The sequence below is a fragment of the Gambusia affinis genome, linkage group LG17 (assembly GCF_019740435.1).
Source record: "Gambusia affinis linkage group LG17, SWU_Gaff_1.0, whole genome shotgun sequence".
Taxonomy (NCBI): Eukaryota; Metazoa; Chordata; class Actinopteri; order Cyprinodontiformes; family Poeciliidae; genus Gambusia; species Gambusia affinis.
The window spans coordinates 7,449,363-7,474,088 of NC_057884.1; the positions used below are offsets into that span (position 1 = coordinate 7,449,363).

Here is a 24,726-nt window from a genome sequence, read left to right on the forward strand (position 1 = left end):
GTTTCAGTTATGATAGTTCACTTTTTTATAGGATTTGATAAAGTATATAGATGGTACTGAGTACCACAATGCTTCAAAACTGTACTTAGAATCAGTGATATTGTTTTCTAGTAGTGTGAAGGAAAACAATATATATATATATATCTGGATTTTTAATCTAACTTATTTGCATTTTGTTTTGTAATAATAATAATAATAATAATAATAATAATAATAATAATAATAATAATAATAATAATAATAATAATAATAATAATAATAATAATAATAATAACAATTATTATTTTTTTTATTATTGACGCTGCAGACGCTTTGGTAGAAAGATCAAAATCAAATCAAAAACGGAGTTTGCTACAGCATGTGGAAATCAATTTCTTACTTCAAATTTAATATAAACATGCTTTCATTGCATACTTGTATTTGATGACTAAACAAAAACAGCTAAAACATATTTTCCACTTCTGTATCATTGCCATATAAAATGTAAAGATTTTAACATAATAATTGTTTGCATTACTGTGAAAATATTATGCTATTGGCTAACACAAGAGCTGCTTGCGCTGGCTCACTGACACAAAGCACCTCTGTGACGCCTGAGTGGATGGATGGCTAAAGAAAACCTTCTTACAATATTGGTTTTAAAATGGCCACATTTCAATGATTTTATATGGTCGGTTGCTCTAAAGGTTGCAATAGTTCCAAGATTTAGGTTATAACATCAAAGGTAAATGGAGCACGTCATCAGTAGCCAGTGGCGCTTTTTACTGGTTCATTGCTCGTTCTTTTGTTTAAACTGGGAATTCTTGAAAATCCTTTAGTGCACTTCTCTTTTCAGCTGCACTTCTTTGAGGCAAAGCCTAATATCCTGGATTAGTATCAAGGCTAATTAACTTCATACGTAACAGTTTAGATAAGAAAAAAAATACATATATATATCTCAGAACCACAAAAGGCAAGCCCACCACTAACAGGACCTACACTATGCATATTTCAAAATATGAGAATTTTTCATTTCTTAACTTCAGTTCAGGTGTAAAAAAGCTTTTACTTAGGTGAAAAAAAATAGAAAGAACTGTGAAAACCTAAACTTTTGTTGACACCCTTATACATTGGTTTGATTCAGCTAAACCTACTTCGACGTTCAGTTATTTACATATTTATTTATATTAGCTTGTCACTAAGGCAACAAAAGATGAAAATACTGTGATGGCAAAGACAAACCAGAATCATTGCATTACCACGTCTTACGTTCAGATAAAAATGAGAGAAATACGAAATAAAATATCAAGCTTTTTTTTTCTTTTTCTTTTTTAGCAATTCTTTGTTCAAGTGCAAAGCAAAAGTAAAATCAGAAACAATTTTCACCTTGATTTCTTTTGAGACACAGCAATAGTACAGGGATTTGAAGCTGAAGTTGAGGGACCAGGATGAAGATAAGGAGGCTGTGTGTCTTCTAGTCTGAGCTGCAAAAGTGACATTCTATCCTTTGCAAATCTGTATCACTTACTGGATCTTTTTTTTTTTTTCTAACCATGGGAGCCTGGGTATAAAGTAACAATGTGCTGTTCTTTTTCAAAGATCTGGAGTTTCCATTGAAATTAGTTAGTCAAAGATATACTTTCAAGCATAGAAAATGTTAGAAAAATGTCACTCTATGTTCCATTTTACTGGATAATGAAGAGTGAACTATAAGGTCACATGAACTGGATTACTTGCTATTGTAATGGTGGTTACAATGCTTTGGAACACCGTAATGCTAAAACATTCTTCTCCAGCTAAACGTCTGGAGACAAGTCACTTTGTCTATATTTTTATTATATTCACAGGCATTCAGAAACACATTAAATGTGCAAAAAGTTTTGAGTCACCCAGTATCTTTTTATATTCCCTTCCACAGAGCCAAACTCTCTGTAATGTTCAGAGGAACCACTTAGATGTTCTAATCTATGACTGATTTCGGGATATGAAGTGGCAAAACTCTCTGGCAAAACTGGTAATTTTTTGTCAACGTATTCAAGGCAACAACAACAGCTTTATACATATTTTGATTCAACAGTTTTTACTTTTTAACATAAAAACAGCTTTTATGACAAACAAACTGAAACTTGCATCACGTACAGAGCGCCTAATCCGATTTAAGCAGGTGATGTTTACCTTGTCTGAACAAAGTCTATGCTCCTAATGCTTTTTTTAAATAAACACGAAGCTTACTTTTGACTCTCACCATGTAAACTAAAACACAAACTCCGGAGAGACACCAGCAGGTTCAGCAAAGAGCAACCAAATCCAAAAGTACAGCAAGAAGCATTACTTAATGGATATGGCCTCTGGCTGGTTCAGTTCCTTGCCTAGTCTCTTCAGATTACTGCTTCAAATGTGCTTTGGGTGATTTCCCTTCTGTGTTAATACTCACAATCAGTGATTTTTTTTTTCTCTCTCTCTCTCTTTCTCTCCAGGTCCCTTTTGAGCCAGAGAGATTCAGCCCACATGTTCATCTCAAGTATTCCTCAGTTGTTCTTTAGATCTGCTCAAGCCCAAAAATACTACATTCGTTTACGATGTCTTTTTTTTCTGTCTTCTTCTTCTCTTAATCTTTGAATAAATCAGATAAGTACAGTCAGCAGTTATCTGCTTTTTCTGATCCCTGTGGGAAGCACTTCTCTTTTTTTCAATTATTTGAAGCAGTTTATTAAAAACTGATGAGGCAACTCTGTAAAGAAATCTGGTAATGACTAATTTATCGTATGAATGGCTGGGGCGACAAATATACCCCCAAGGCTTCATTATTCACTGAATAGTTTTATGCTTACATGAATCCAAAGGATCATCCCTCACTCTGGAAGTTTGAAGCAGTGACTGTCTGTGGGAGGCTGTCCTAGGCTACTTTTACCAGCTTGATTTTGAATCTAACGTGGCATTATGGAAAACAGCGCCTTTGATCATTTTGCCTTTTTTTTCTTTTTTCATGCCTGCTTTAGGTTTGACTTTTTTGGGGAATTTTTATTTTTTATTTTTTCACTGAGCCTCTCACAACGAAGGATAAAGCTTTCATGTGAAAAAGAAACCAGATCTGCTTGGCACGATGCATCCGGGTGCCGTCAGAGCCGCCACGCATAAAAAAAAAGAAAAAAAAAAAAGAATCCTATTTTGAAAGGTCATAATTGACTGATGGTGTAATTGTACTGATTGGTATCAAAATCTAGAGCCACTTGAGATAACTCCATTATCTTCAAGGCTCCCTGGGAGCCCCCCGTCTTTACTGCCAATACAGCAGAAAAGAAAGATTTTATTACAGGCCATTTTTGAAGTATGCCTTTACGGGGAGTAAGAAAAATGACATTCACGCTCCTCCGTTGTGTCTTTTATGTCCTGCTCGCACTTTCTCCCTCCTCAAACAGCTCATCGGTTCCCACCCCCTTTTTCTTCCAAGTAACCTGCTCATCTTTCAGTCTGTCTGCAACAGTATGTCAAACCATGCTAATGAGGTGGCAGCATATGGCTCATTCCTTATTTAAGCTCAGCAGACAGTAAGCCACTCGGCTCCCTGAGAATCCTGCTACCTGCTCCTGTTGGACTACACAATGCTGATCTCCTAATGAGGCTCAGAGATTATCACAAGCAGCTCAACACTGCAGGCAGGTTCAGTAGCTGCTTGTTATCGCCTCAATCTGAGCAGCTGTGAATATCCCCTTTTTTTTTTTCTTTTTTTTTTTTTTATTGGGAGGCATGGACAGCATCCCGCTAAGTGAGAACAGCTCGGGGTTTTTGGCGTGTGGGGCCGCCTTCGCTTTGATGCAAACAGTAATTCACGCATAGATGGACGCGTGCAAACACGTCCAGCCCCTGACGGGGCTTGCACGTCGCTCTGCTCCATCATGCGCTGCTTAGAACTCCGTCACTCTGACAGATTTACTTCATTTGATGTGGAAGGGGGAGCGGAGGGAAGGGGCTTGACCTTGCCTCGCACACAAACTCGGTGACAGAGTCACAAGCATGCATGGGTATCAACACGCAGCTCACTGTCATAAGGATGAGGAAGAGAAGTGCACAGTGAATTACTTTTAGAAGAAATTCCGTTATTTATTTCACTTTGCAGCCTTGACTTTATAACAGTTTAACTCCTAAGACTTGTAATAAATTGAGATTTTTCCAATTAAAGGGTAAACATCACTTCTTAAAGGTTTGGAAATGTCCCTGGACAAAAATAAGCAGGCATTTCAGACTTGAATACATTAAAATAAAATGATAAAATCTTTTATTTTAGTTCCAAAGTCTTGCTTTGGAAAATTTAGAAAAGTCCAGCCATTGAAATGAGGAAATGAATGCAGGTCATGTTAAGGAGATGTTTTCAGTGTTAGCAGCACCTTAGCTATCAGTTCTCTTTAACATCAACTTTGACCCACAGGACAGTTCTTCTTCAACTATAACAATTCAAATGTTTGGAGTGTACAGCGAGATGGATCCATTCCTTTTACAATTTTATTTGAAATATATATTGATATGTATATATCTATATATCTCTTACGGTGAGCATCCAATATATTTGTTGACACACATCTCAATCTGGATCATCTCAATTCAGTTAAAGTTCCAGTACAATCTAGTCTTACTCAATTTTGTGATGGCAAGAAATAAGTTGCTTCATCTTTACCAATGATTTCTGACATTAATGTCCATACTGCCCATGGAGACAGGGTGTTTTTAAGGTCACAGTCTTTCCAACGGGTTTGGAAATGTGTTGAGATAAACTTTAGTTCTTGTCTAGTCTAGTGGATAATGGCTAAAATAATTTGTCTTTATCCCAGGAAAAAAAACAAAAAACATAATAAATTACTAATTAGAAGTTCAAAGAAACTTGAATTAGTGTAAAGAGTAAAGTTTTTTTCCATACTGAATAAATGCTCTCAAACTAAAGGTTGTTTTTTTTTCCCCCTAAAAGGTTCAGTGTGAGTTGAAGCTACTGGAATAAAAATGTGAACTTATTTGTAGTTTTCTTTTTTAATTAAATGTTTACCAAGATTGTGAAAATATGTACCTGGTACTGTATTATGTAGAAGCAAGAAAATACAAATAAACATGGACCACAGAAACAGCTTTCAAAATGTCACTCCATTGAGTTTAAAACTAAATTCTGAAAAGGATTTATTCCCTAGACCATGAGAAACACTTTTCAAAAAACTTGCATCACTTTGCTCAGCACATACAGAAATGAAAATTACATTGTAAAAGGTTTTGAATGGATTTCAAAGTTCGCCTCTTTATCCTTTTCTAAAAGTTGCATCACAGTCTGTGAAAGGGTAAAATGAAAAGTCGTGATGGATTTACGTCACTGAAATTAAAAAAAATAAAAAATAAAAAATCCCCCCAGTCCTCTAACAGGAACTACTCTGCGCTTCCTAAAGGCAGCTTTTGTACATCTCAGAACCAAAAAAGGAATAAATGTCTCTAACTGGAAAGAAAAATACATCTGAACTACAATTCCCAATATAGCTACAAGCAGCTGCGTGTCAGTGTTTGTTCACCTCGCCGTCTCTCTCTTCCTCTCTCTCTCTCCCAGAAGATGCAACTATTCCAGAAGACATCCAAATCAAACGGGATTGTTTACTGGAGTAGGTCCAGTCAACTGAGAGATGTTGGAGTGAGGAAAATAACTATTTATGCTTGGAAGAGCTCTAAATTTCTAAGGATTACAAAGCTTAATCAGACATACTTGGGAAAGAAAGGTGCAGAAAACAGGAGCAAGTCGGAAATCTGTCACCTATAATGGAAACAGTTTATTTTTGTGCCTTTGAAGCAGAATGATAAATTGTTTTACACAGACGTTTTATTCAAATGTGCCGGCTGTGCATGTTGTCGCTCCTAAACTGCACTACACTTGTATCTGAAGAGGCATCTCATCGTCAGCAGGCAATTTTGATCAAAGCTGATCTTTAAATCTCCCCTTCCGCTATGATGGCACCTTTTAATTTTATTTTTTTTTAACCTCCAATGGCTGAACATGTCATGTCCATCAGTGCTCTTCTAATAGCTTTCCTCGTCCAGCAACTCCTGTTTCATATTTCTTCCAGCAGTCGCTTGAAAAAAAAAATTAAAATAAAATCTACCTTCTATACGACAAAAACACACATAAAAAATCTCCTAGAAATATTTTTAAAAGGTGCACTTGAAGTTCAGTGCTCACATCTCCTTGTTATTCTGTTACATGAAACTTTGATGAAATGTTTAATACATGAGAATCCCGAGGCAGTACATCTGTAATTACAGTAGGTGCTCAAAAAAAAAATGTATACAACATTAAGTGCTGGATGAGTGAATGGAATTGATGTGAGCAGGTGGGTTCAGCTTTGGTGAATCCTTCTTTTTTTTTTTTTTTCTTACTTTGGATGCTTAATACATTCTGTATAACTTATGAGAGTGGATGGGTTCAAAGGGCCTGCAGGCCTATTCCATTTTTCTGTTTTCATCTTGATTATCACCATAGAGGAAATGCATCGACTGAGCAGAAATGCACGCACAAAAAAAAAAAAAAAAAAAAAAAAAAGCTTAAGAGCTTTGTGTTTTGCGTGTTTTTCTCCAGATCAGGTCTGACTCACCGTCCAGCCTCCTCCGTCCGTGGTCATGTCACAGTAGACCTGGAAGCCTGTAGGGTGGTGAACGGGAAACACGGAGTAGATGCCGTCCTCTCTCTGACCACTGGCGTACAGATCGCCACAGTCGCGGGGGCGAGAGCCTTGGAAGGGGTGAGAGGAAGGACGTATTAAATAAATCAAACCATGTATGGATTTTTAAGGAGAAAGGAGAGCACTTGTCTCACTCCAACTTCTATTTAAAGACAGACATTGTGTAATTTTCGGTTAATGTTGGATTAATCGATTTATTTAAACAGAAAGCAACAATTGCGCAAGAATCTGTATTGCATAAAATCATTATGACGCTTGAGTTCTTCAGACGTTTTTCACCTCAAAATCTGAAAAAAATTTACATATTTCATGGAGAGTTTATGTCAGAGACCAAAACAAAGTAGGGCATGATTGTAAAGATAATAACTAATGGAAAGACAGAAAGTGTGATATTCGTTTAGATTCAGATCCACGGGGCAAGTATTCATAAAACTATCTCTTCATGCAATATTCACCCGTCCTCTGAATCAGACTAATGTCATATTGGAAAGAGAATGTGTGAAAAGCCAATTATTATATATTGCCAAATATTCTCTAGTTGCTTTAGGTCTGAACTTTGGGTCATTTTAACAAGTCATCATACTCCGATCCAAACCATTACACTGTAGTTCCTGTTGTATGTTTAGGTTGTTTATTCTGGCCAGGTTTCAAGTCTTTTCAGCATCTATTGTCTTTTTTTTTTTTCTTTCCCCCAGAAATCCCTGATTTACCTCCATCACAGTTACAACCAACTCTTACCAGCTGCCTTTTTCGTTCTGAATAAAAGCGTCTCCACTGTGAGATGCCGCAGCTACAATCATTCCCTGTTAGCATAATGAATTAATTATGCTATCCAGTATTTGTTTCTTCCATTGTGTTCTTCGGTTTGTTCAATAATGTTTTCAAGGAAATTTCTGAAGCCTCCTTGGAGCAGCTTTATTTATACTGATAATACGATACACACAGTTGGATATACTTATTAGAAGACATCCGAAGGCAGCAGATTTTATTTATGTGGAGACAGTTTAAAGGGGGATGAATAGAAAATGCACACGTTTTAGATTTTTGTCTTGTTTAAGAAAAAAACACTTTTTTACTTCATTTCTGCTCACTTGTATTGCTCTGTTACACAGAATCCTAATAAAATTCAGAACGTAAAAAAGGTGAAATAATACTTTTTACAAGCACTGCATAAGCTGATTTAAAGCCTATCATGCGTTGTTTTGATTTCTAAAAGCTTCAAAAGCTTCTGAACATGCATCAAGATACTAAAATTATCTGTTTGCAAGTCGCTGTCCACAACAACTACAGGTACCTTTAACAAGGAGGTAAGAAATAAATAATATAAAAGTGTTGGTGAAAAGGCACAAAAGTGGAACAGGTATGCAGAAACCCAGAGAAGAAAGCAGCAGAATAGGTTAAACTTGAGATAATATGAGCTGTACAAAACAAACAAACAAAAAAAAGTAGAAATAAAGAAAAAGAAAATCCATACATTTGAGTGACAGAAGAGAGTCTGAAGGTTTGAAGAAACTTTATAAGCTGCAGAATTTAAGATGAGAATCCTGGAAAGAAGATGCAACAGAGACAGACAGAGCTCCTATGCCGGAGATGAGAGAAACAGAGGCATCCTTGTTTGTGGCTAAAACTCCCCTGTAACCCAGGGAATACTGAGTCTATTCTTAAGGAAGCAAAAAAAAAAAAAAAAAAGGAACCCTGTGATGGGAGCAGTGGTATAGATTATGCATGCAGACTTCACAGGGTCAAAATCTTGAATTTAAAACAGCTAGGAGAGTTCTTAAAAAGGCCGTACAAGTTCCCTCTTACATGGTATGAAATGTTTGTCTCCCATGAGGCTTTTCTGCTTCTCTGTGTCAGCCTTCGCTAATAAGTTCCAGCTTTCATCATCGTCACACATAAGCGGTAACATCTCCCACTCCTCCATTTTCATCCCAGGAAGCTGAATTCCACAGGGCATCAAAAATAAAAAAATAAAAAAAAGGAAAAAAGAAAAAGAAGGATGTGAAAATTGAAACATGGACTTTTAACTTTAATTATCCTTAGAGCAAAAAAGGACATTCTTATCAGGACAACCATGATCAGATTAATACCACACATTGAATGTGGCTCGGAAAATTTAACCTTGACTATAAAGCAAGTTCTATTTAAAGGAAGATGGCTGGAGTCAAAAGGGTTGGGATATGAAGGCACAAACATGCCCGGACTTGTCATTACAGTTTCTAATTAATGTAATTAACATAAGTAAATGTAATCTAAAGGGTTCAGAGAGCACACGAGCTCGGTGGTGAATATATGGTGAATATCCACTCCTTCACAGGCGCAGCTAATTAAGATAATTAACCCACTGCCACCTTTGCATCACAATCAGCACAATAAGTTTAAAGGTATTTTTACCTTTTAACTTAGGGGATTGGAAAAAATGTCAATGTACTAACTGTTGAACACAATTGGGTTCATTTATTACTTTTGTGTAGTCAAAAATAATCAAAAGGTGTTTGCCAGTTTTCTGGATTTAGTACGCGACACTTGGCTGTTTAGGTTGAATGATGAACAATTTTGAAGACTTGCTTTCGGTTTATCCGTATAGACTTGCAGTGCTACGAAGATTTCCTCTTTTGCTCACACTTAAATTCTTCATTACCCACAATTCTTTCTGTTCATTTTATGCAGCCGTGCCTGATTACTGCCAGACCTGTGTAATTGAGAAACCAGCCAACTGTGAGGTGTGACAGCGTGGAATTAAAATCTCAGAAATCAACACATTCTGCCCCAATTAAAGAGATAATACAATAACAGATGTGAAGAAAAGTCATTGACATTTCTGATATTCAAGCCCTTCTAAGGCTTGCCGACGTCAGTGGACCACAGACAGAGCCATTGTCCACAAGTAGAGAACACACAGACCGGTGGTGAACCTGCTGAGGTGTGGCCTGACCTCCCAAAATTTCTCTAAAAGTACAACTCATCCAGGACGTCATGAAAGAACCTAGAACAAAAAGCCGAAGCACCGCAGGCCTCACTTGCTTCGTTTAAGGTCAGTGTTCACGATTCAACAATAAAAGAAAGAGACCGGGGGAAAAAATGACATCCATGGGAGAGATTCAAGGTACAACGTCTGCTTGATAAAAAGAACACAGAGGCCCCTTTTCACATTTACCAGAAAACATCTTGACCTCCACCTACTAATAAAAAAAAAAAAAAAAAAAAAAAAAAGGTATTACAACATTTTCCTTATCTGGACTGAAATATGTTTCGAAAATGAAAATTATGATGATAATAATACACTGATGATGCATATTCTTATAACCACATGGTCAAATGTACAGTATTTGAATGTGAATGTGTTGCCAAAACATCCTGAACATGCATTTGTCTCCACAAGACATCAGAAGGTGCGCATGGCAACCAAGATGGTCACTTGTCTGGACTTTGTGCTATCGAGTACATCTTCCAGACGCCTGATTGTTTTGAGAAGAAAGCACCTACGACTCATTGAGTCGAGGCAACAACTATTTCCATACTAATTTTGCTTTGTAGCACGTATTTATTACTACAGAGACTTTTTCTAAGGTGCATCCTGATGCCATGTGTTACTCAGGTAAGCACTTTCTTCCAGTACTTACATGCCAAATGAGCTAATCTGGGCCAAAGCAGCAAATGCAACAAACTGTGTTTAACTATCAGGACCAGTATTTACTTCTACCGCAATCAGAGTGATAGTTACTTGCCAGTTTGATCTCAGTACTGAGGGATTTGCTCCCCACAGGGAAGATCGAGCTATAGTCTTCTTGCAGGTTAAGCAGTGTTCCTTCCTTGAACCACCGCAGACGAGGAAACCCCTCATGAGCTCACGTTTTGATGTCACTCTGACCCAGTTGTCCAGCCATCTCAATCTGACTCTGGCCATCTCAATCTGACTCAAATCCATACAGTTCCCCATTTCTCCTGCTTGTAGCACATCAACTCTGGGGATACAACGTTATTCATCAACCCCAACCTCTAACAACTGTCATTAAGAAGAGACTATTAGTGTTATTGAGCACACTTGTCAGGGGTCAAATGCTATGACCTAGAAGTGTGTTTTTAGAAGTGTACTTTGAGCTTGAGGTACAGAACAGCATTTGTGATAGTCCATGTCCTCTACCATAAATGAATGATACAAATGACTGAAAATCCAATTTATGACATTTAGAACATTCGCTTTACTGAAATGTATTTTCTAAAGAGGCTTCAAAGCCTCTTAAGTCAAATGAACCTTGCTTTTAACATGAACATCAAAACATTGGATTCAATAGATTTTAGGACTATTTTCAGCTGTAAATCTGTACGCAGTGCTTGCTTTTGCTACATTAGTCATAATCATGAAATATGTCCTGCATTTCATGATATTTACTTTGGTTAATGTGGGGGGTATTGAGAAAATCTGCTTTTCTGAGCTTTATTTCCTGCTATAAGGTTATTCTCCCTTCAAAAACATGCCTGGAGTTTTGCTTTGATTATTTCACGCATGTTTGTGAAATCCTTGCATCTCTCCTGGCAGCCATTCAGCAGGACTGGGCGTATTGATCTAAATATCCATACTATCGATACCGAGGTGAGTAATGGTTTTGGATCAATACCATGATGAGATCAATGCTTTTGTTTGCAGTTTTTCTTCTACACGTCTAGGAAGTTACTGGAATTTGCTCACAGATTTAATGGCAGAGTATATGCAGGAATTAAAATCCCAAATGTTAAGAGCTTACATTTAAATAGAAGAACCAGATTTCTTACCTTTTGTTATGCTTGCACTCAACATGTCTGCTTTCTTTTCAAAATACATTCAGTTTAATTCCCTCATAAGCACTTCAACTTAATATTAATAGCAGAAAGTACAAGTGAATTATTTTTTATTTTCTGCTACATCGTGTTATATAGTTGTTTGATAATTAAACACAAATTTCACAAAAAACTTTGTCCTGTATTTTATTATAACACTGGGTTACAAAAAAAATTTTTTAGGAAGTTGTCTTTTCAACTGAATTAGAACTACTTTCCACTGCTGTAAATTTTTTCTCAATCCGGTCAGGTTTTTGATTTAGAGAAATCTGATCTTCCGACTAAATTGATTACATTTTTGTGACATTATCAACTCATGTCTGTTAATATTTCTCAATACAAAAAAGGCTTTAGGATATATTTTTTTTCTAATATTACAAACTTGGATTTCTGTAAGTTGAACAATAAACACTGATAAGGGTAAATACATGTAAATTGAACATTACGGGCTCATTGTGCAAAATTCTCCATCTCTTCTGATTGTCCTGAGGAAGTCTCCACTCATCACTCATTAATCCCTGATTCTCAGGAAATCGTTTCATACGTGAGAACAAGTGGTGCATTTTGATGCTCATGTTGCATCCATAGTTCAAAAGGCTGACCTGATTGAGCAAAACCAATGTGATTTTTTGCCTTCAGCACATCAAAAAGACCCTAAAACAGTTGAATCATGATGTGAAATCACCAATTTATTCAATGATAAAGACATTTGATGAAAAAAAAACATCGGTATTAGAATTGGTATTGCCAGTGTTTACTTGCGACTGATTGGATCAGTACCAAATTTTCCAGTTCCCAATGCACTGTTGTGATTACTTGCAGAAGGTGGAGTGTCAGAAAGAGTAAGACCTGAAAAAAATGAGGTCAATTTCAAGGCATCAAATTGCAAACTTACATTCCTTTTAGGTTATTTTTGAGATATGCAACATGTTTTAGAACAATTGAAGGTATTAGTTGATTGTGCTATTAAATAGCACTACATGTCTGGAAGTTATACAACCCCTCTTCTCCCTCCTCATCTAATAATAATAATACTTAACATAATCCAATAAAGTCATAGTCCCTCTGCATCAGCACTCGATCATCAGCCTATACATCAGCTGAAAAGTAGGACTCCTGTTGCAGGTTTTTTGTCCAGCAGCACAACCGGGTCTCACTGCTGTCAGGTCTGAATTCACACAGCTTTGAAAAACCAATATGTTCTGAAGAGAATCCAACAGAAACAGTGAAAAGAGGGACACCTTGAAATATTCACAGGCTCAGATGAAGATGAACAGACAAAGATATTCACTGGTGTGTCCACTGACTGCAAGTAAATTCCTCAAATTTGCTGCACGCACATTGTACACTCACAGTCAGCAGTCAGAAATAAAAATGTGCTGTCTGGTGAGTGTTATCTTCAACAGAGAAAAATAACAAACAGGAATATGCTGCTTATCTAATAAGCATTGAAAGTCAGAGGGGAAATAAATGCTATTCGTCATTCATGATGGGTTGTGAGCAGAACAATATTTTGTAGTTTTCTTAGCTTAGATTTTTTATTTTTTTTTAACCCAGTGTTCACATCTGTTTAAATGTCAAGAATATGCTCCGGAAGAACTACTTTGTTTCTGCTGACTGCGATTGTCTCATCAGAAGCTCTGAAGAGCAAAAGGTAAGAAAACTTGCACAGTGCTCAGGATCAACGCATAAACAGCCCTGCAAAAAAATAAAAATAAAATAATAATAATGATTCCCATACTCTTTGAATTTTGTGATACTTTTTAAGGTAGAACATTGCCTTAGTGCATCTCATTGGGACTTATGTTGTTGTGCAAAAACAAAGTAGTGCATTATTTTGATTCGGAGGGAACATTAAGCCATTTACTCTGACACCACTAGATAAAATTCAGGATAACATTTTTATTTTTTTTCAGAAGTAACGTAGTTGAAATGTAGCAGAGTCACGGAATGGGGATACTTCTTTTCAGCTGAGACATGAAAGCGGATCAGATTTGCAAGGGACTAAAATATAATGTGTTCACAGGAGATTAAATTTGTAACTTTAGGCCTCTGTGAAAGTAAACCCTGCACATCATGCCTTTGGTGAAACATGGGCATGGCAGCATGATGTTGCAAATACACCTCTGAAAAAATCTGTCCAACTAAATTCTTTAAGGTGCAACCATAATGACACTTAGCGGTGGCAAGACAACTGTTAGCTAGACAGCTGCGTGGACTACAATAAGACAATATCTTAAGAAACTTGTCATTTGAGAATAGGGTGAAGGTTCAACTTCAGTGAGGACTAAAACTCCTAAACCTACAACCAGTTGCAATTTAATTATTTGCATAAAATCATATCAACAATAGGGAAGTTGAAGGTCAACTAAGAATCTATCAAGTTATGAGATTTGCTATTCACAAATGCTTTCCATCCAATCTCAATGAACCTGAACTCTTTTGGAAAGAATAATGGGTACAATTTTTCTTTTTTTGTCTTCAGATGCGCAAGGTTAGTAGACACATGGCAGAAATCTGCAGCTGTAATTGCAGCAAAATTGAGCTATAAACACATTCTTAAAAACCTTTAAAGCCATCATTTTCTTCCCACATTACAATTATGCAATGCTTTGTGTTGACCTTTGTGGAAATTTGGAAGAAAAGTCATGCTATAAAAATTTTTGCAAACCACTGTAAATATATTTCAACCTAATTCTAAGCTGCTTTGTGTCAACAGTTACAACATTTGCAGCTTGACAGAGGTTGAATAAGTTATTAGCAAGAAGACGACAGAAGAGCAAATGGGAGTCAGGGAACGCTTCACTAATGATGAATCGTATGTGTGTCCCCAGTCCCCCTCAAATCTGGTAGGAGGTCAAATCATTTTAAGGAGTCAGAGTTCCACAATGAGCATAAACGTCTGCAAAATAACAGCCCTAATTTTTCTAACAGAGGGTGAACAGTAGTGAAACCACAAGAGTTCCCACCTGTGTATAGTGAATATAAAAGTATCCTGAGGTTGTCGCTCTTTTCTTTCCCTCTGTTATGTTCAATGCATCAAAGTGAGTCAGTTCATAGATCACATTTACAATTTGTATCTGTAATTTATTTGGAAACAGTTGGCCACAGGTTTTCCCACATCTGTTTAACCTACTCCTGATTTTGCAATGCTGAGATCAAGAAACCTATTTGGGTTAGGAGTGGCTACGGATCTTGGCGGAAAAAGATTCCGAACAAACCATGGTGATCGCAACGAGAGCAACATGCCAGAAGAAAACTATTTTGCTTTTAGAGATTTGATAGAAAATGTCTACAAATATCATCATCATGAGGTGTCCTGTGTTTTTGCTTCAAACCCACCCGAATAAAGGGTGGAATTTAAATAAAAAAGGAGAGCAAATATGACAAATTTGAGGCCTTTCTCGCGTCTTTTTAAGAGTCATAAATAGGAATATAAATGACCAATAATACATGGTTGTGTCATAAAATAAGATCAGACAGATGTTTAAGAGAGGGGATGTCTGTTGTCAAACTGCAAAAATTGTAGACTTAAAGAAAAAAAAAGTTTCTTTACATGTTTCTGGCCTGAGATGCTCTGTCCATGGTGCTGAAATCTTGAGGAAGGTTTATACTGGCTGTCAGAGTTTTACTTCTTAGTTCAGTTTTACTTCGAGTCTTACTCGCAGAATGAAATAAGTTTGTTTCTTCCAAACACCAAACAGGAAAAATAACTCTAGAACAAAGCAAAACAGATGTTGCTATATCAAACTCCCAATGTTTGTTTTAGACATCATACTGTTTGTATTGCTGGTCTTTTGAGTTTCTCTACTATTTCACCAGCAGTAATTAGAAACACAGATATGCTTGTATTTTGAGCCTGTCGGTTTAACATTTGTTACCCGAATGCTGTTACAGTGACATATATGAAATAAAATGTTTCATCTGTAAACCAAAAAAATTGCATATTTACTGTTCTAAAACATTTTGATGCAATGCGTAATGGATCCTATTTAGAGTCCCTTTACATTTTAAGATGCATGCAAATAAAAATGGATATATTCACTTGGATTTCCAAAACCCTAATAGAAGGAGTTAAAAAAAACAAAAACAAAAAAAAACACTAATCATTCTGCTCTGAGTGCTAGCAATATTTTCTGGAAAATTCAGAACACCAGAAATAGATAAAATTATGATAAAAAGGTGCTTTCAGTTTCGTCTGTAGCACTTTTCAGGAAATTAATAATAAGTCTGACTGTCATTTGGCTGAACTCTAAGAATCTCTGTGGGAAATAATTAGAAGTGGAGCAGCCTTTGAACCACTCTGCAGCAGCCACAGCAGGACTGATGTAATAGTCACCACAGTCTGACGCTATGGACTGACTTTGTGTTACGGAACAATCCTACACTATGTGCAGATATAAACATTTTTAGTGGAAACGTGTTCAGTTCAATGCCAGTGAATTCTTTTTATTTATTTTTTTCCAGATTCCAGATGATGTAACTTTATAGTCAGAGCAGAAAACCTACAAATAGAGTAATTGTTTTATCGGTGTTGGGAGAATATATATATATATATATATATATATATATATATATATATATATATATATATATATTGTGTCTGTGTTGCTGATATTTTTCATTTGCAGCCACAAGACAATGCACTAATAAGGAAGCTTGAATAAATTATTCCACTGTAAAGAAGTCTGGTTAGTTCTGATGAATAATTTCCTCAACAGCTGGTTTATAATTTATAACTAGTTTAAATTATGCTTCCTTTCAACTAATTGTTTATTGATTGCCTCAGAAAATGTTGCCAGGAGATCAGAAGTTCTCACTAAGATCAAAAAGCAAGAACTATGCAACTAATGCATGCCCTGAGAGTAACAATTTTCAGTACCACCAACAGAGTTTCAAATGGCGTTGAACATTAACTCTGTTAGGTTTTGATATAAAGATTTGCACCTGGTCAAAAATGAAGCATTTAAACTTATGAATGGCATTTTTTTTTTACAATACAGGATCAAACATATTTCTGCTACTAGATTTATTCCTTTATATCGTTTGACTTAAATTTATGGGATTTATCATTCTTTCGTTGCCACCTTTTTCTGTCTTCAAAAGGGTTTTCTAAGAGTAAGTGTTGTTAAGATTCAGCCTATGCTTGAACTGCAAAGGTATCTTTTATCTTTTCAAGGATTAATTCATTTAAAATGCAAAACTGTTTGTGATGTACTTATATTTTACATTTTCAAACATTCTATTTAAATGTTTGACTGTTTGCACAATACACAGAGTATTTGCACAATTTTGTTTCATCTGGGTCATTCTGTCCAGAGTGTTGTCACTAAACTTCAAAAAAATGCAGAAAAAACTAAGACTTAAGGCAAACTGTAATATTATTAGAAATTGACTGCTATAATCAAATAGACTGAAATCAATAAAATCATAGTAAAAATGTTATTAGGATTTCATAATTGTATAAAATACAAGTGGAAACGGTTTTTCTTTTCTTTTTTCTGACAGTACATATTTAGTCTTCTGTACCAATTCAGATTTTTGTGGCTTTGGATTTCTGCTAATTGTGCATACTGAGAATAAATGCAGCTCTGAGTAACAGGGTGGCACTGAAAGCAGCATATGAAGAAAAGTCAGAAAACGACCAGAAAAAGAAGAAGAAAGACAAATGATGGAAAGTTGTTTTTCTTTCCATTGAGTTCTGTCCATTTCAATGGAAATCTGCTGTTCAACTGAACCAAAAATGGTGTTAATAATTATTTTTTTTAACCCAATGGCAAGCACATTTAAAGGTTTTCAATCTTGTTTTACAGTCAACAGGAAGCTTAATCCAGAATATCGGTGCACAAAATCTTAAAGTTGCTTTGGCGTGTTTTGTTCAAACTCTTGGAATGATGAGCAGGTTTGATTCATGAATGTAAACTGGGCTTTATTAGAAAGTGCTTTATAAATCAATAAGATTTTCAATTCTATTCTTTCGGCAACAAGTAGCCAGCGCCAGAATCTCAAAACTGGAATGATATGCTGATCTCTTTTTTAATTACATTAATAACTGCTTAGGGAAACATCAGATAACAGACTGGGAAGTAATATAGATAATATACAAGGAAAACAGAAGCCTTTGCGTTCCATGTTTGTTAAATATCTACTTTATCCTTAAATCCTCCCTTCAATAAGAAAACCAGTTGAAAAGTGTCGTCTGTGATTGTTATGCTGTATTCTTTGCAGGAACTCAGCTGTGCTACTTGGCTATCAGTGACAGACAAATTCAGCAGGGGGATGCCACCGGGTATGCCTGGTTAAAAGGCTTCCGATGGGACGGTGCCTCGGGGCGTTCTCTGCGGACACATAAGTCATCTCTCATGGAAAGTGAAAAATTCCACAGCCTTACCGCCACTGAATAATGTGAAAGGAGCCCACACCTTTCCCGGAGAGGCTCTATTGAATGAATATGCCGCATGATGGATAACAAACAGATCGCACTGGATAAAAACTCTAAAGAATAATAGGTCAAGGGAAAATTGTGACATGGAGCGGGAAAGGAAGGTGAAATGTCAACTTTTAGGTTGTCTGTGATGCATAATTTACGGAAATACAGAAGGACGATGGAACGGCATACAAATCTGCACAGTATGAACTCCGAACCTGCAAGAAAAATATGCATAAAGGTAAACACTGACTGGTCTTTCTTACCATTGGAACAGCCCTTGAGTCGAGCGCCTCGAACCGGCGCTCTTTGTAGATCAGCCTTGACCCGAGCCTTCAGTCCCACGTTTTCCTTCTGCATGGCATTGAGAGCATCGCTGACGGAGTTCACCACCTTCACCATGTTGATCTGGCTGTCCGACAGCAGCTGCAGCACAATGAAAGTGGGATGGGAGAGAACACACTTACTAATGATGAAATAACACCAAGTTCCCTTCGCAGCAGATGGGACAACAGTTTCATTACCTTCAAGATGGACACCATTTGGTGCTTATTTTATTATGCAGCGCACAAACAGCTAGATATGAGCAGCTGAGTCCACGGAAATGATAGAATATCTTGTTGAATTTTCACTTTCGGCAACACTTGCGCCAAGCATTTATTTTCAGCTTAAGATAGTGGAGCTGTTCAGTAAGAGCATTGTTATAAGCCAAAATCACTGCTTTCTTTAAACAAACAAAAGAAAAGTAGCAAAATATATTTCATCTGATTGTTTTGTAAATTATGCAGTCTCCCCGGCAGTTTTCAATGTCAACGCTTCCTGAGCAAGATTCCTCGCTCTGTTCCACAGCAAACAAAAAGCAGCTGAAAAGAAAATACAGACTGAATTTAGCCTAACCTATTGAACTGTTGCCAAAGTGAAATTAAATTGTTCCAAACAGTTATCTACAGCTCTTTGAAGAGAGGGAGAATAAAAGACAGCAAAGGGACAGAAATGCAAAGACATTAAATACTAAATATCCCAATGGGAGTCGAAATATGGCACACTATAAATTATTTCTTCAATATGACAAAATCAACAAGCCCTTTTTGAACACGATCAAATTAATTCAAAATTACACTGAATAATCAATATTCTGTTGGTGGGAGTGGGGCGAAAGCTGGGGGGTGACCTGTACAAGAAACATAGGTAAATACATGATGCTATTTACTGTTTTAGATGTGTTACATCCATACACCTAATTTACGGTAAACTGATAGGTGATTAACACGTTTCCCACTGACCTTGAAGGCATACTGACAGCATAATTAGGTGATTTGAATCAGGTGTGTTAAAGCAAAGAGTTTGAAGTCAGCCATTCATTTTAAAGCCCCCTCTACACTAACAGTGGTATACCGAAAAACATAAACCTTCTGTCTTGATTGCACATCCTAAGTTAAATGAGGGATATTTTCACATATGTCTGCTTTTGACTCTATTAAGCTTAAAATCTAAGCTCAAATAGCTTAAAGGAGAAACTGTGTGAGGGGAAATGTGTCCTACAACTGCTTTAGCAGAGACCTTGCTTAGCTTAGCCTTCCTGAGGGTTCTTCTTCTTTTGTATGTTCTGATGGCATTTTTGTCATTATTGCCTCCTAGTGGAGCAGCATATTTACTGCAGAATGTTGCAGCTGAGAATTAGTTTTTTTGTTTTTTGTTTCCTTTCTCTCTCTCTTTCTTTTAAAAAACAGAGGGAAACATATCCAAAGATGGGATTCTAAATTTACCTCAGTCCCGCTGGAAAAGTTGTCATCCTGTGCACCTGACTGCACCAATGTGTTAGGACAAGCAGCATAATTCTTTCAGGACTTCCACAGATGCGACGGCTGCAGTGTGTAGCAACGACACGTGGAACCTTATCCCATAACACAATCTGGTGACTATGGTGAAGCACTAAAAGCCCTGTGGGAACGTTGTTGATGAATGTGTGTGCTAAGACTAGCAAAGAGCAGGGTAACTTCTATAACATACACTGGTCACAGCCTTCTCTGAGCTGGCCATTAGAGTTAGGGTCTTTTTTAAAAAATTTCATTCCTGTTGGAGTCTACGAATAGCCAGGTTGTTTCCAAAACTCTATGTGTATATCAGAGTAGAAGAGAAAGATACTTGTTTTTTTTTTTCTCTTTGCCATTCATCTCACTCTCACACACAGTACAAACAACCCCCTTCAAAAAAAAAAAAAAAAAAAAACTTTCGTCATCCTTCTTTTTCTCTGTCTCATGCAAACATACCCCCCTCAAAAACACACACAAACAAAAACCTGCACTGTTCAAAGTCGTACGCCCCATTGGCGCAGCTATACTCAGGTGTTAAAACTGCATTAGATGTAAACCCCTGTGGCCATTCCTTGGCCTCAATATCTACGCAACACAAAGCCGAGGCACAGCGAACTACGCTGAGAGAATATCACGCTGGAATAGTGTGAGTTAAACCCACACACGGCTTCAAACAAGGCACGTTTGTGTACATGCCCCGATGCAGGTGCAAAGAAAGCTACAGGCACACGCATGCATACATTACAGAACCGAAACTGTTCTGCTCGGCAACAAGGCAGGATTCATGGGGAAGAGACTTTTGAATGTGGCTTTCTCACACTATTTCTCCAGTTGTTATTTGTCTAGCATGTATCGACGTGCTGCTTGCGTGTCTCCTTTCAAAGCAGGAGACGTGTCTCCAGCCTCGATTGCTTAGCCTTGACAGACACATCAATTAGGATCATTATGTAATTAGATCTCATTAGACAGCCTTTGCACTGGCTTAGAAAATCAGTTACGCCACAGTACTTAACACATGGAGCCTTGTTTTGTGTCAGGGTTTAAATGGGGGCCAATTTAGGCGCTTTTTTGAGCAGCTGTTGCATAAAAAGATGATTTGAAAATCTTGAACATGATCTGATCACATGCTCAGCTTGAAGACGACAAAATTACAATCTTTTCATGTTGAATAGCGTCTATTTATATTTTATTTAACCAGGAACGACTTAGAACTTTAAGAGGGTGTTGCTGCTGAGACAACAGCAGCTGAAAACACTACGGAAGTACTTATATGGTGCATTTAATAGAAAAATCATAGTTCAAAGAGGTCCATAACCCCCAACTCTTTTCTGCTCTGCACAAAGAAATATCTCTCTAAATGTACCACAGATGGGCATAAACGCAGTGTGAAACATGTTTCATCTTTGAACCCTCTTTGAACAATCAACATAACAATTTGGCATCTGAAGAGCTGCGTGAAAAATGTGTTTTTATGCTCCCACACACAAACATGTACATCTTCCCTCATGACCACTAGCCTTGTTTTTTTGTTATTGTTATTTGCAAATGAAATGGAATGATTTGTCATATTTTACCTTCAAAACACTGACGAGATTTAGCTGATGTTTCCATTTACTTTTGGTTTCTCGCTGACAAATCGGAGAGCAGTAGAGGCCTTAAATTCCCTCGTTTGTGTGACATTTATCCAGTCCATAACAGTTACAAGAACAATACAAGTACAATACAAGTTGAGCCAAGGTTATCTGGAACCAAACTGCAAACAGACGGCAATAAATTGCGACTGAATCTTGTTTCACTACAGCTGGTGTAACAGACAATTGGCTTGCAGGCATGTGTGTGTGTGTGTGTGTGTTGTCCATAAATGACTTAATCAGAATTTGCAGTGTATTTCACTATTTTAAGTATGTCATATGCATACCTATAGATAAGACCCTTTCATGGATTTACTAACAATCTGATCAAGGTAGTTTTAAATGACTAGTATTAAACTCAACTCTCTGTTCTAGTTGTTGCTGTAATGACAGTGACTGATACATTTGCACTCACAAAAAGCTGTGTTGTCAGATTATCAGCCTTTTCTTCAGCGTACGAATGCTGTTTTAATTCTATAAAAAAATATATATAATATATATATATTATGAAAGAGTCTGTATTGACTGCCGGTCACAAAGAGAGGAGCTCAAACACTTTATTATATTTCATGATGTTTCCTTCAAGCCGCTAAGTTTATAAGGCAGGCTTTCTCCACGTTTACCAGGGACTTACTGAAATGTCATGAGAAGTCAAACATGCTAATGTTAACTTAGCATGAAAGCATTAGCTGTAGCAAGAAATTCAAGATAAACAATAAATCCATGTTATTTCAGGCGAGATGCTAAAACATTGGAATGACTTTCTGAAATTAAGAGCAGCAAAATCTTTGATAAACAATCATAATTTCACTCAAATTTAATGAAAGCCTAAGTTTACTGAACACAGCATTGAGTTTATTCACCTTTTGAGTTTTTATCAGGGACAGAAAATTCCTGACAGCGATAAGCCAGGCCAATAAGTAAATAAGTGCTTCAGAATATTATACAAATGTCTCTCTGATTTAATCTAATCATCAGAATAATCAGACTGACTATGGGCAGCTCCAGACATATGGTAATTTTTCAGTGCACCCAAACACCAAGTATGTACATTGTCCCCAGTAGATATCAAGGACAGGTTAATAAGTCAAACTAATGAGTGATTTTCTGATAAACATGTTTTATTTTATTTTATTTTTTTAATGGAGTCATCAGAAGAAAGCGACAAAAAAAATAAAGCAGGGATTTTTAGATATACAGGGTCATCTGAAGAGCAGGGCACAGAGTCTCAGTAGGTTTGATCTTTTATCAGTCTAATGGAGAATGGAGCCCTTTCAGTTAAAAAAAACAACAACATAAAAGACATTAGTTGTGCTGTTATGCTGAGCAGTCTGTCATTGTGAGACTAGAAAATGTTTTAATGCCTGATAAAATCAAAGTCAGAGATGTATCCTGGGACCGTAAATAGGAGAAACAGGGACGGCGACGCTGCGGTTAAGGATAACCCAGCTGACATTCTGCTCACAACACGCATGACACGACCCCAGATCATCAAACGACAGAAAAAACAATGAAAGGAAAAGACAAAATCCCTTGGGAACGAAACTCATCCCTGGAGCAGCAGGAGCCTGCATTGTGAGGTGTATCTAAGAGTCACAAAATATTCACATTATGTGCTATTATTACATACAGTAGATTTTATCTGAGGCCAAATCCGACCAGAGCCTTGTTGAACCAGCGGAATAATACAAGGCAAGAATCCTGGAATAGTGCAATTTATGAAACAATTATTGTCCAGGAAATATTGTGACACTCAGCAACCACAGGAGTAAGCTAACTCTAGAGCCACATATTTTTCAAGTGGGTGTTTGTTAAATATGGTACAACTTAATAACTAACCCTCCCCAACATATTCTAAATGTCTACCAGGCATTTGAATTGCCATGGAGAGCACTTTCAGTGACTAATTTTGTTATTTCCTTGGCTCAATGAGAAAAGAAACCAACAGAACTGGAAGAAAATTAATAAATAGAAAAGAACCCTTAAAATGTTGTAAATATTAATCTCAGCAAGTCATCCAGGTCCTGAAGCAGCAAATCAGCCTCAGGCAATCACACTACCACTGTATGTATGATGTTCTATTTATGACATGCTATGTTAGATTTATGGTAGATGCACACCTTCTGAATAGTTTCACTTTAGTTTTGTCAGTCCACATAATATTTTCCACAAAAACCTCAGGGATCAATGTGCTTTTCTTTCTGGAAAATGTGAAGCAGAACATTGTGTAAAGTTTTGGCCAGTGCTTGTTTTCACCTTAAAACTCTCATAGTGTGTCATTTCTTTTTTGATTTCTTCTTCCAGTCTCTTATTACTGAATCATGAACGGAGGCAAGGGATAATCTGCAATGTGTTAGAAGTTTTTATTGGTTCCTTTGTAACCCCCTGGATGAGTCGCTCTTGTCTTTTTCCAAGTCTTTACCATAGTCAAGCCACACATGGGAAGGTTTCATGACTGTTCCAGTTTTTCCTCAACATATTAATTTCTTACTAGTAAACGTCTTTGTGAGTGTACTCAGATTGCTTTTGCTATTAAAATTCAGTTGATGATCTAAAACATTAAAGTGTAAGAAATATTTAAGGTGGCACTATTTGTTGAATGAACGATGTATCCTGAGATTTCGTTTTGACCCACTATCTGCTTGATTATGCTCTTTTTGAGATAACGTTGAGAAATCTGCAACCCAAAAAGTTCTTCACAGTCAGGCAGCCTGTTCCTTTGAGATGGGAGTCAACACCCTGCCTCACCCTACTGCTTTGTAAAACCTCCATTATTCGTTAACAGAAAAAAGAGCGTGCTTGTTCTCAATCGGCGTAACGGCATGTTAAGTAACCGCAATTCAACTATCAATAAGCACCTGGCGAATTAAAGTGGCCCACAAATGTTAGGTCAAACTCTGAGTTTGCTCTGGCCATTAGATTCAACAGACTTGTACTGTACATCAAGGTCTCTGAAGCAAAGAAACAATGAATAAAAGATTACCCTTGATGATGAGCATAACCTTCATACATAATGTGAATGTTTTTAATCGTGAATTGGATTCATATCACACAGAGTGCCTGATCTTTGAACAGACATTTGATTAGTCTGTCGGTGCGTAGATTTGAGTTGTGCAGAATTGTAGAGTCCGGTAGTTGTAGTAAAGCATTAATAATGAAATAAAGCTGACTTGAGTCGATCCGTCTCACACATAAATCAGACAGAGCCAATGTTCTGCCCTCCTATTTAGGACACTTTGAGCGCCAGGAAGGTAAAGAGTTTATGGAAAAATAAACTCTTTTTTTAATGGAAATCCACAAATGCCAAATTCAAAATCCAAAGCACAAATATCATAAACTGCTGAAGCCAAAAACAG

General features: G+C 36.9%; 1 protein-coding gene across 4 annotated transcripts in view; it reads right to left on the bottom strand.

The window, feature by feature from the left end:
* Nucleotides 1-24,726, bottom strand: part of fibcd1b (fibrinogen C domain containing 1b) — a 145,368-nt gene that overhangs the window by 60,735 nt on the left and 59,907 nt on the right. For all 4 annotated transcript variants that reach the window (XM_044144585.1, XM_044144584.1, XM_044144582.1 and 1 more), the window contains 2 exons: nt 18,192-18,351; nt 6,594-6,730 (listed from right to left, as the gene is read on the bottom strand). In XM_044144585.1, the coding sequence (XP_044000520.1) occupies nt 6,594-6,730; nt 18,192-18,351 (297 nt within the window). The remainder of the gene's footprint in view (nt 1-6,593; nt 6,731-18,191; nt 18,352-24,726) is intronic.